This window comes from Convolutriloba macropyga, chromosome 2 (assembly GCF_964194025.1).
Source record: "Convolutriloba macropyga chromosome 2, txConMacr16.3, whole genome shotgun sequence".
In the NCBI taxonomy this organism is placed as follows: domain Eukaryota; kingdom Metazoa; phylum Xenacoelomorpha; order Acoela; family Convolutidae; genus Convolutriloba; species Convolutriloba macropyga.
In genome coordinates, this window is record NC_134469.1 from 1,505,152 (window position 1) to 1,517,435 (window position 12,284).

The 12,284-nt window shown below is 36.2% G+C and overlaps 1 protein-coding gene across 1 annotated transcript in view; it reads left to right on the top strand.

The window, feature by feature from the left end:
- Positions 1-2,499: 2,499 nt before the first annotated feature.
- LOC142335050 (3-galactosyl-N-acetylglucosaminide 4-alpha-L-fucosyltransferase FUT3-like) overlaps positions 2,500-12,284 on the top strand; it is a 52,590-nt gene continuing 42,805 nt past the window's right edge. The window contains exon 1 of the mRNA XM_075383377.1: positions 2,500-2,907. Coding sequence (XP_075239492.1) covers positions 2,735-2,907 — 173 coding nt within the window. The 5' untranslated portion in view covers positions 2,500-2,734. The remainder of the gene's footprint in view (positions 2,908-12,284) is intronic.

The following is a 12,284-nucleotide window of genomic DNA, read 5'->3' on the forward strand; positions in this document are numbered from 1 at the left end:
GATGAGAGTAAGTATACATGTAGAAGTTGTACTTCAGCTAAAGTTAGTTGTCCATATTGTACTTCTGTTGTGAGATATGATGGGATACGGGCTCATGTAAAGAAACAACAGCCAGATGTAGAATTAACTAGAGGATTTAGTAGAAGCTTATTAGATAAAAGACAAAGTCCTAGAGCTGTAAGTCCTTTAGTTATTGTCCAAACAGAGGTTGTTCGCGTAAATACTATAATATTAGACTAGAGCTGTAAGTCCTTTAGTTATTGTCCAAACAGAGGTTGTTCATGTAAATACTATAATATTGCATCATTTCTTATTAATAATGGAATAAATATAGAAGAAGTAAAAGAAAATATAAATTTATTGAAGAGTATAGATAATTTGAAATAAAAAGTATAAAAAAATATAAAAATATCAAAAAAGAGGGCATCACTCTTTAAGAGCGAAAAAGAGCGATCTTTCTACTGGGGGATCACTCCGAATAAGAGTGAATCCCTCTTAAAGAGTGAAATGTAAATTTTGCTTCGATTTTTTGTTTTTTTTTATTTCAATTGATTTTTTTATTGAATTAAGAGCAAATATATAGTAGTGGATAAAACAAGGGATTCAACAAACAGTAAAATTTGGCCCAATTCGACATGCGCGATTAGCGTTAGGAGAAAGGGACAAATTTTACTGGTGGTTGAATCCCTTGTTTTATCCACTACTTTCACTGCACCAACTTTTTTCCAAAAATCTTACAAGTTCCACCACTCTCACAACACCAAATTCACAAAAAAAAATGCAAGTCTTTGCAAACGCAAACCACGGAAAAAAACAAAGTTCTACAAGTTTTCGACAAGGGCACCTAAAAAAGGCCATGCCGGTTATGTAACGGGAAGACATGTCCAACCCCCCCACCCCGTTAAAATACCGGCATTTCTATTACTACTCACTTAATTTGTTGAGAAACGGTCGGTGGGTGAATTTATTTTTTAATCTTATTCATTACTCTTAAAATTTTGCAAAGGTAAGTACAATCCTGACAGATTTTCTAGTGAATTCTTAAAACATGCTTGCAACACTATTGTTGTTCTGCACACTTGCGAGATTAACAACGGGTCTGCACTCAAAAAACACACCAAAAGTTTAGATTAATTTGCAAACATTTCAGTTGATATATGCGGTTAAAAAAATTCTTTCTCCGCTGATGCCAGCGATTTACTCACTTCTATGGGGAAAGGAACTTGATCCCTGATATTTGTTAATTGGGACCTTTTCTAGTTCTATTTTTTAGAAGCTTACATTATAAGCAACAATATTTCTTTGAAATATGAATTATCTTCAAAGCATAGCTGTGCTAGCTTTTTAATAAATGCATATGTAAAAGTATAAACTTAGTTAACTTGAACAATATGTTTCAACATTTATAAATGGGTGTTGAAAACAATGCGGGGCCCTAGCAGAAAAGATGGGTAACTTCAATCATTCACTGCACCAAATTTTTTCCAAGAACTTTACAAGTTCCACCATTCTCACAACACCAAATTCACAAGAAATTGCAAGACTTTGCAAACGCAAACCACGGGAAAAAACAAAGTTCTACAGGTTTTCGTCAAGGGCACCTAAAAAAGGCCATGCGGGTTATGTAACGGGAAGACATGTCCAACCCCTCCCGTTAAAATACCGGCATTTCTATTACTACTCACTTAATTTGTTGAAAACGGTCGGTGGGTGAATTTATTTTTTAATCTTATTCATTACTCTTAAAATTTTGCAAAGGTAAGTACAATCCTGACAGATTTTCTAGTGAATTCTTAAAAAATGCTTGCAACACTATTGTTGTTCTGCACACTTGCGAGATTAACAATGGGTCTGCACTCAAAAAACACACAAAAAGTTTAGATTGATTTGCAAACATTATAGTTGATATAAGCGGTTAAAAAATATTTTTTCCGCTGATGTCAGCGATTTGCTCACTTTTATGAAGAAATGAACTTGATCCCTGATTTTTGTAATTTGGGACCTTTTCTAGTTCTATTTTTAGAGGCTTACATTATAAGCAACAATATTTCTTTGAAATATGAGACAACTTCAAAGCAAAGCAGTGTTAGCTTTTTAATAAATGCATTTGTAAAAACATAAGCTTAGTTAACTTGAACAGAATGTTTCAACTTTTATAAATGGGTGTTGAAAACAATGCGGGGCCCTAGCAGAAAAGATGGGTAACTTGGCATGCTAAATTACATAATAATCCTAATGTTTTTTTTTCCTTTTAAATCTGTTTATGTGTTGTACAAGAGAATGAACCACATTCAAGTTTCAAAAGATGATTTCACAACTGATTTAAAGTTTAGTTGATGTTAATAGTGTTGTTCACATTTCATCACAAAAGTTTGAACACATTTCATTTCGGTCACAAATAGTTGACTTGTAACTCCTGTAAACTTCCAACGCTAAAATGTAAATATTGCAAATTGTTCATATTTTTCTTTGTTCATTTATTTAGTCGATGCATTACATGAAAACTGCATAGTAAAACCTTCCTATTTTTAGTACAATTTAGCACAAAAGCCGTCGCTACTTTTCAAGTACTGAAAAAGAGAAAGAAAAAATGGTGCTCAATCGAACATTTTTTCTAATTAAAAACAAGTTATAACTAGACGTTAAAACAATTTGAGTCAAACTAAACTGGCTCATAAGCTAAACTGGAATAGTTATACTAAGCTGCACAAGCTAAAGTGAACCAAAAACAAATATGAGAATTGAAGTTATATTTTCTTTTGTAGTTGTTTTCGCATGTGTCATTATTATATACCTTTATATTTCAAATTCATCAAATTTCTCTTTCATACCCACCCCGACACCAATGAAGATGAAAGCACTGCCAAAGATCCAAATAACTTCCATCACAGCGTCTCCGAATCCAAAGTAAGTTCAATCTGACCTATAAGACGATAAATCGTATTGCAAGGTTTTCTTTCAAAATTTTACAAAATAACCGTTTTTAAAATTTTCTTTTTAAAGAAAATCTTGCTGAGAAGCTGATGAAGTTTTGCAAGAGAAGTGTTGAAATTATGTATAGAAAGGCGCTGAATCCGCTGAATTTGAAATTTTCACAAGTGTTGAAATGTGCTGAGATATAATTTTTCAGCAGATTCAACTGTTTTTCAATTTTCAGCGCAATCAGCACAAATCTTACATAAATTCCGCACATTCAGTGGATTTCTTACAAAAATATCCGCTTACAGCTGCTGGCCCCTCGACCAAGGTTGCAAGACTCTTGCAAGATGTTGCAACATAAACATCTGTTCATCTCGACTTGGGTTGGATCTTGTAAGCTTAATTGAATTCATGAGGTAAAGCAGAGGTTATTAGTTAATGGCTGGTTACAGTAATGAGTAAAAATATTTGTGACAGTCTGGCGTCCGTCTAATTTCATATTAAGCTCATGCGTCCTGTTTTGCTGTGGATTAAGTTCTTTGAAACCACGACAAACGGAACAAGTTATTACATTTGGTTGAATTGATATTCCTGTGTGATTAACTGGGTAATAACCACCCCCCCCCCCCCCCCCCCAAGCAAATAATACCCCTCCCCTCCCTCCTTCCCTCCCTCCCCTCCCTCGCTCCCTCCCTCCCTCCCCCTCCCCTCCCCCCCCCCCCCCATAAGATCCATAAATCATTGAATACAAATTTTGTTTCAGGATGTTGCCTCTACCTCTAATTGAAAAAAAAGTAAGATTAAGGATGAAAAGATAAGCTTACATAGCAAATTTTGAAACGATAATCAGCAAATTTTTTGGAAGGTAAATTTTAGCGATCAACTATGATAAATTAAATAAAACCTCTTAGATGCTGCTACATAGTAAAAACAATCATTGTCACAATTTTTCTTTTTTTTAATCTTCAAAAATGTAAATTTAAAGTTATAACCACAACAAAAACGTTTGGTTAAATATTTACATTTTCAAAATCGCCTCGTAAATATATGAATAGTTTGGTCTTTATACTTCAGTAGAAAAATTTCCTAAAGCCTCTTACTTGTCTATCTATTGGAACACGTTCATGCAGTTTGACCATTTCGCTGCTTAGTTTTTCCCTAAATTTATTTTTAGTTTTCTCTTTTCGGATTTCAATTGGCAATATAAATTTTCCCAAACTAGGAATTTTTCCCTACTACTGAGAGCCTCAGGGTGAATTTGGAGGTTTAGTCCAGCCATCGAATCACGGAAATCTTAATGCCATACAGAATTTTTCCCGGATCGGATCCAAGAAACAAATGGAAAAGGTCCTCGGATCCTAGCACCAATATAACCATCCAGGATGAAGTCCGCGACCCAAGACAGGTATTGGCCAGACCGACTTGGGTCGCGGACAGGGGGTCCGGTGCGACCGTCCACAATGGTCTGGAAAAAATTTGGGTCGCGCATTCCGTCTGGCCAGTGGCAATTTTAGTCTGTTCGGTCTGGCGAATACCCATATTTCGGTCTGTTCGGTCTGGCCAATACCCAAATTTCGGTCTGTTCGGTCTGGCCAATACCCATATTTTGGTCTGTTCGGTCAAATAAGAGCCAAATTGTATAAATGCGTGCTGTATTGACTGTTTTTCAAAATCGCAGCCCATAAATGGTAAACGACATCTACTTCCAGATGATTAGAATACTTCATTGACCTTCTTTTAACATTTGCATTTGTCTTTAAAACGACGTTTTTTTTCAATAATTTCTTTTTAAAATCTCATATTCATTTGTCATTCAGAAAAATGAAACGATTAAGTTATAAATTTTATTGGATGCTTATACACGTTTAAATGAGTCTTATAGTCTGGCCTAGGATCTGTTCGGCCTGGCCAATGGTCTGGACAACGGTCTGGCGGATGGTCTCGCCTACGGTCTGGACAATGGTCTGGCCTAAGGTCTGTTCGGTCTGACTATTAATCTTGACAACAGTCTGGCGGATGGTCTGGCCTACGGTCTGGACAAGGGTCTGGCGTAGGGTCTGCTCGGTCTGGCCATTGGGCTGGCCAACGGTCTGGCGGATGGTCTGGCTAACGGTCTGGACAATGGTCTGGCCTAAGATCTGTTCGGTCTGGCCATTAATTTTGACAACGGTCTGGCGGATGGTCTGGCCTACGGTCTGGACAATGGTCTGGCCTGGGGTCTGTTCGGTCTGGCCATTGGTCTGGACAACGGTCTGGCCGATGGTCTGGACAACGGTCTGGCCTAAGATCTGTTCGGTCTGCCCAATGGTCTGGACAATTTCTGGTCAGTCTGGCCAATGGTGTCCATAGTCTGATCAGTCTGGCCAATGGTGGTCAAAGTCTGCTCGGTCTGGCCAATACCTATCTTTGGGTATTGTCGGTCTGGCCAATCCTTGTTTTGGGTATGGTCGGTCTGTCCAATACCTGTCTTGGGTTGCGGACTTCATCCTGGGCGGGATTGTAAGATGGTGTTTCTTGTTCGATCTCGTTAAACAAAACGGGTTGAAAGAAGTAGGCGAAGTTTCAAATCGAAAAACAAGAGGACCAAAATCAAAACCTATTTACTTTTTTAAGGAAAGAAATCGTTTTCATTTTGGTAAGAAAAGGCATTAAAATGCGTTTTTTAGTATACAGAAAATTTTGGTTTTTCTTCATTATTTTTTTATTACCACCGTAGAGAGCACTAAAAATGTTAGAGCAATCTTCGGAAAAATATATTCTGCTCGAAACGTCCCCTGATCAGACCGAACCCAGACCGTGGTCCAGACTAAAAACACTATGATCAGACCTTCCAGACCGAATTGACCTCTGATCAGACCGAAATCAGACCATGGTCCAGACTATTGTGCGCTCGAACCGCTTTTCAGACCCTGTAATTTTGGTCTTGGAACATAAGGGTGTGCGCTCGATTGGGTCTGATCATGGCTCAATTTGGGTCTGGACCAAAACCTGGGAAAATAGCAAGAAAGTTAGATGATTTATCCAATATCATTGTATCTGCATTGTAAAACCTTCCTTTCCATTACAAAATGGCGTTATTTTGTTTACTGGGAGAGAACGAAAAATGTTGTTGACATAAAACGCCAGCTTGAACGTTAAAACAAGTTGCAGTCAAACTAACCTGGCAAATAAACTAAACTAGAATACTTTTTCTAACCTGCAGAAGCAACCTCAGCCAAGATTTAAGATTGCCCTTACCGAGTTTTGTCTACAATGTAGTGGAGTCATTCATGAACAATTCAATGAGGTCTTTATAGAAAAAAATATTACGTTAATCGCCGGCAATTTTGACAACATCTACTTTAGCGGATTGTTCTTTTGGTGCGCAAAAAATTGATAGTTTTCACTAAAAACACAAAAAAGAAACAAATATTCGTTTCGACAAGCTGTTAAATGACCAAACGTTCTATTCACTTTATGTTTCATCTAAGAAAAAAAAACATTTTTTATATTCCTGCGCCATTAAACAACAAAGTTTTTAGTTTTTCATCAAGAAACCCCCTACAAAGTAATGAACACATAAAATCATTTTTTTAACCACTTTTCAGACAAATATTTAACACAAATTTCTTCCATTTTTCAGTCAGTTTTCCCGATATTTTGTCCTCCATTCATTCTCATGTTTAGTTAGAAACTCTACTTGACACGTCTCTCCAAGCTTGAAATTCAACGAGATTTCAATTTCATTACTTCTCACTTACTTGTTAATTCATACATATAAGCAATCAAATCCCTAAAATTAACACCAATTGTGCGTCTAGGACTCGCAAAACTATGAAATTACTTACATTGGAACAAAAATCTATCCAATTCAAACTATTTTCTTCTTCCTTTAACTGAATATTTCATCACTTTAGTCAATTTTGCTTTTCAGTCTCTGATTAGGGATTCAGTCCCCTCATTGGACTAGAGAAAGAAGTCAGGATTTTTCAAAAAAGAACAGCAAAACTTTTGAAGTTTCAATCATTCACTGCACCAACTTTTTTTTACCAATTTGTTATAATCTTGAAAGGAAAACATTTCAGTCGTAACTTTGTTTCCGTCAAGGACAAAAAATAAATTTCAAATCTTTCCAATACGCTGTAAGAGAAATTCAGAAATTGCACATAGTTTTAAATTGAATTGAATTGAAAAGAAATAGTAATACCAATAAAACTGTTGAAAGCACTTTTCCTCACTTCAACTTTTTTGTCGATTGCACAGATATGCTAAAAGCAATAGTCGAATTCAAACTCAGCCAAGTTTTAAGATCGCCCCACACGAGATTTGTCTACAATGCAGTGGAGCCATAGATGAACATTTCAATGAGGTCCTTATAGGAAAAAAATTATGTTAATAGCCGGAAAATTTGACAGCATCTAAATTTGCGGACTGTTCTTTTTTTAAACTTTGGTCCGCAAAAAAATGCTAAAAATTCACTTAAAAGGCAAAAAAGTAACAAAAATAACATACATTCAGCACTCAAATATTCTCAATTATTCGCTTCAACAAGCAGCTAAATGACCAAAATTTTTATTCAATGTGTGTTTGATCTAAGGAAAGAAATTGTATTTTATATTCCTGCCCCATGAATTAACAAAATTTTTACTTTTTCATCAAGAAACCCCCGACAAAGTAATAAACACATAAAATCACTTTTTTAACCGCTTTTCGGACAACTATTTAACCCAAATTTATTCCGTTTTCAGTTATTTTTCGCGATATTTTGACCTTCATTTAATCTCCTGCGCTCTTTTTAGTTAGAAACTCTACTTTAAATTTCTCTCCAAGCCTGGAATTCAACGAGCTTTCGATTTCATTGCTTCTCACTTATTTGAGAAAACTGACCGTAAAGTTGACACCAGTCATTACCTGTCTGTCAACTATTTAACATAAACAGATTCACTCTCGAAGTAGTGTGGCAATTGAAGGAGCAACAATGTACAAACGCTATGTAATAGTAAATATCAAAAAGTTTAAGAGAGCTTATAATGATACATCTATGTAGTCATTGCAACAATCCCTGGGGATTTAGAGAACACTGCATGATAAAATTAATAATAATATTAATAATAATAATAATAATAATAATAATAATAATAATAATAATAATAATAATAATAATAATAATAATAGTAATAATGATAATAATAATAATAATAATATTTGTTGTGGATCATTCCACCTGATCGTAACAAATTATGGAAAGTATTAATATACACACTACTAAACTATAATACACATATATATTATAGTCTCCATACGGAGAACAACCTTTACGTTGTTAACTCATGTTGTTACTCCACCAATTAGTGACGATGCATTGTACATAGTTTGATTGACATTTATGTTTATTGTTTAACTGCACAGTGCCAACTGGTATTGCGTCTTGCTCAACTAGTGCTAAAGCAGTTCTTTGCAGTTCTGCCTAAACAGATTCGAAAGTAAGTTGAACTTAATTCAAGATTTATTCTAGCTTTTTCTGATTCCGCGCAAATAGCATACAACATGGCGCAGTCAACAATGGGTCGTTCACCATTAGGAGTAAATTTTTTGGGACAAGACAACGGACATCAACCAGAACTCGACTGGGAGAAGTGGCTAGCAACAGCAAAACTCGCCATCATGCTAAAGGACAACATCCAAGTGGATAAACTCCTACAACCAAGACCAGAGAGCGAAGATTTAGATTATCCAACAGAGCCACATTATGAACCTGCACTATCTGATGAAACAACAGCCAAAAAAAGACAAAGAGAACAACGCAAAGTAACGAGACGGACAGACTGGCAAAAATCCTGCAAAGACATCGAGGACAAGCGCCGTCAAGTTGACAATATACAATGAGACGAAGTAGACATTAAAGCATAAAGTCTCATATATCTATCGTTAGGATCACAAGCGAAAAACATCTTTCACCGACGATTCCCACCCACAGACATGCAGATGCACTCGTCGAACAACTCAAAGAAGCATTCATACAAACAAGAAATGAAACATTTGATCGTTTTCTGTTTTTCCGATGTAGACAAAAAGAGGGCGAATCCTTAGAAGTATTCCACTCACGCGTCAAGAAACACGCAGCACTCTGCAATTGGGAACACCCGGAGGAAAGTTTAGTCGAAAGCATCTTTATACAAGGCATGATTCCAAATGGACCTGCTCTCGGAAGATCGAACTCCGAGAACGAAGACTGCCAAAGACGTGGCAACAAATTTTCCCAGGACACTTAAATATCTGCCCAGCAAAAAACGAGGTATGCAGAATATGCAGAAAGACAGGCCACTTGGCCAAGCTCCGCAAATCCGAAATGCTCCCACGACCACAATACAACATGCAACAAAGAAGACAACAAAACTACACAGAGACAACAACAACAACAACAAAGACACAACCGACTGGCACCAAAAAAAACATTACAAAAGATGAGAAACATAAATGAAGAAGAAACAGAGGACATACAGAAGACAGCGAAGGACACAATTGAACCTGATTCAACATACTACATACGAGAAATGATGGAAGAATGGCAAAACTTAAATTTTATACAATCAGTAAAATTCACAGACGAGAAAGTGACAGAAATCAACAAAACAAAACGAGGAGAATTTAGGATACAAACCAAAATAAACAGCAAACAAACCTACTGGCATGTAGACGCAGGGAGCCCAAGAAGCTTCATGAACATAGAAATAGCACGCAATTTACTAGTAAATTGGACCACAAAAATAAAACAACCAGAGAAATCAATCGGAGAATTCAGATGTTTCAACAACAACAAGTTCAACATACAGGGCACAATCCAAGTGGACGCCAAATCTGGATCATAATTGACAAAGAATTGCACAATACTTCTAGTCGACATCAACACAATAAACATACTCGGAAGAGACATAATGGACAAATTGGGACTACACTTACCAATGTCACCGCAACAAAACACAGGTGAGACACAATTAGTTAACATATCCAACACACACCAAAAAAATATCAGAATGGATATTCTACAAATGCCCAAACTTGTGCACTAAACTCGGCAGATCAAAAAACCACGTTGCAAAATCCACCTTCAAAAAAGAATTCCATCCCACACAACACAAAAGAAGACGAATACCACTACATCCAACAGAAATAGTAGAAAACGAATATAACAAAGTTATTAACGAAAAACAGATAAGAATACTAACATCATGTTCGGATGAAAATTTTATAAGCTCAGTAGTGATAACAGTGAAATCAGACCAATCAATCAAAATAGCCCTAGATTCAAAAAATTCTCAACGATGCAATACACAAAAACAAATATCAAATGCAAAGCATAGACCACCTCACGAACAAGATTGCGATAAAAATATCAGAACTCAAATCAACTAAGAGAACACTATATTTCAGTAAAATAGACCTCAAATATTCCTACAGCCAATTGCCACTCCACACAGCACACAAAAACACTGTAATTTTAACATACCAGTCGGGAATCCAACTGGAACATATAGATTCCTCAATGGCTTCTGCGGCCTGACAGATCTTCCCGCAACATTCCAAAAAATGATGGATACCACATTAGACGGACTAAACTCCACAAACGCATTCCTAGACCATATCATAATAATATCAAAGGGAACACTAGAACAACACGAAAAAGAAATTGACAAAACATTAAAAAGATTAGATGACGTAAACTTAGCCATCAGTGTTCACAAATGTGAATTCGGACTCACAGAAATTGTTTGGCTAGGATACAAAATTAAATCAGAAGGCATTACTCCAACAAAAAGAAAAACAGATGCCATACTCCAGTTGGAAAATCCAATAACACTGAAACAACTAAGATCATTCATGGGTATTATACACCACATGGTAAAATTTTTACCCAATCGAGCAACATTATTAGCACCACTTTGACCACTACTAAATAAATTAACATCAAAAACATCCAAAAAAATGGACTGGGAAGAAAAAACACACAACTGCATTCAACAAAATTAAAGAAACAATTGAAACAACCATAGAACAAAAACACTTCGACATAAATTGCGAAACGCGGGTAAAATACAATGCAAGCGAAGAAAGAATAGGCGCATGACTAGAACAAAAACATAACAACAATTGGCACCCAATAGATTATGCAAGGAGATTTCTAAATAAAAACAAACAGAGATATAGCATGAATGAATTAGAATTACTAGCTGTCGTGTGGTCACTTGAACATTTCAAATATTATTTTTTCGGTTCCAACTTAACACTCCAAACGGATCACCAAGCTCTATTTTCAGCACTCGCAAACAATAGAGGAAACAAAACATATCAAAGTAGATTAACAAGATGGGTAGATAGACTGTTACCGTTTCATTTCAACGTCGAACATATCGCAGGGAAAAACATGGGATTCGCAATTGGGATTCGCAGACTCCTTAAGCCGACATCAAAATTCACCACCAATTGGTGAAAACATAGACGAAAATCACAAAGTAAATACAATAACGGCCTTGTACTACATACTACACACCGCACATAGAAAACGAAACAATCAAAACGCAAGAAACAGAAACACACATAATGACGTCATAAACCATTCCAATCCAAAACAAAGCCATGCGTTTTTTTGCCATTTGAACGCTACTACACAGCCGCCTTATTTCGTATCGAATAAACTACACAATAAACAATTAATTTCAACAAATATCAATCAAAATAAATTTATTTCAAAAATCCAATTGGACCCATTTTTTAACAACAATGTACATATCTCTACAAGAAACAGACAAGAAGTTAACACCTACACAGTATTCATCCGGAAAATATTCAGACGAACAAACAAGAAGAAAATGGAACAACGGGGCGAACCTCCATCACACCCAACAAACACAATAACTACTCAAACAGAAGAAACCTAAAATATAAGACATGACCGACTCCCATTGACAAAAAAACAACACTTTAACCCATTTCCTGACATCGACTAAAGCAACTCCACAGATTACCTCAAACACCAATACAAAGTATTCGGAGAGAACTTTTTTGCTGAAGCAAAAAGAAGCGACCCCCAAAGCAAGAACTTACTACAAATCAATGAACAAAAGGACAGGGATACCTTAAAGCATTATAGCAGACACTGGCTCTCACTCAAAAGAGACATCAGCACTACTCCAACTGGATGTATACTCTACGACGGAAAAATCTTCATTCCCACGCAACTAAGCAAACTGATAATGAACTCGAACCACCGTAACCACCCAGGACAATCAGGAATGATGCATCTTGCAAATCTCTTATGTTTTCCGAGAATCCACAGAAAGATAGTTATTCTCACACAAAAAGTACGCCATGCATCAAAATTGGTAAGA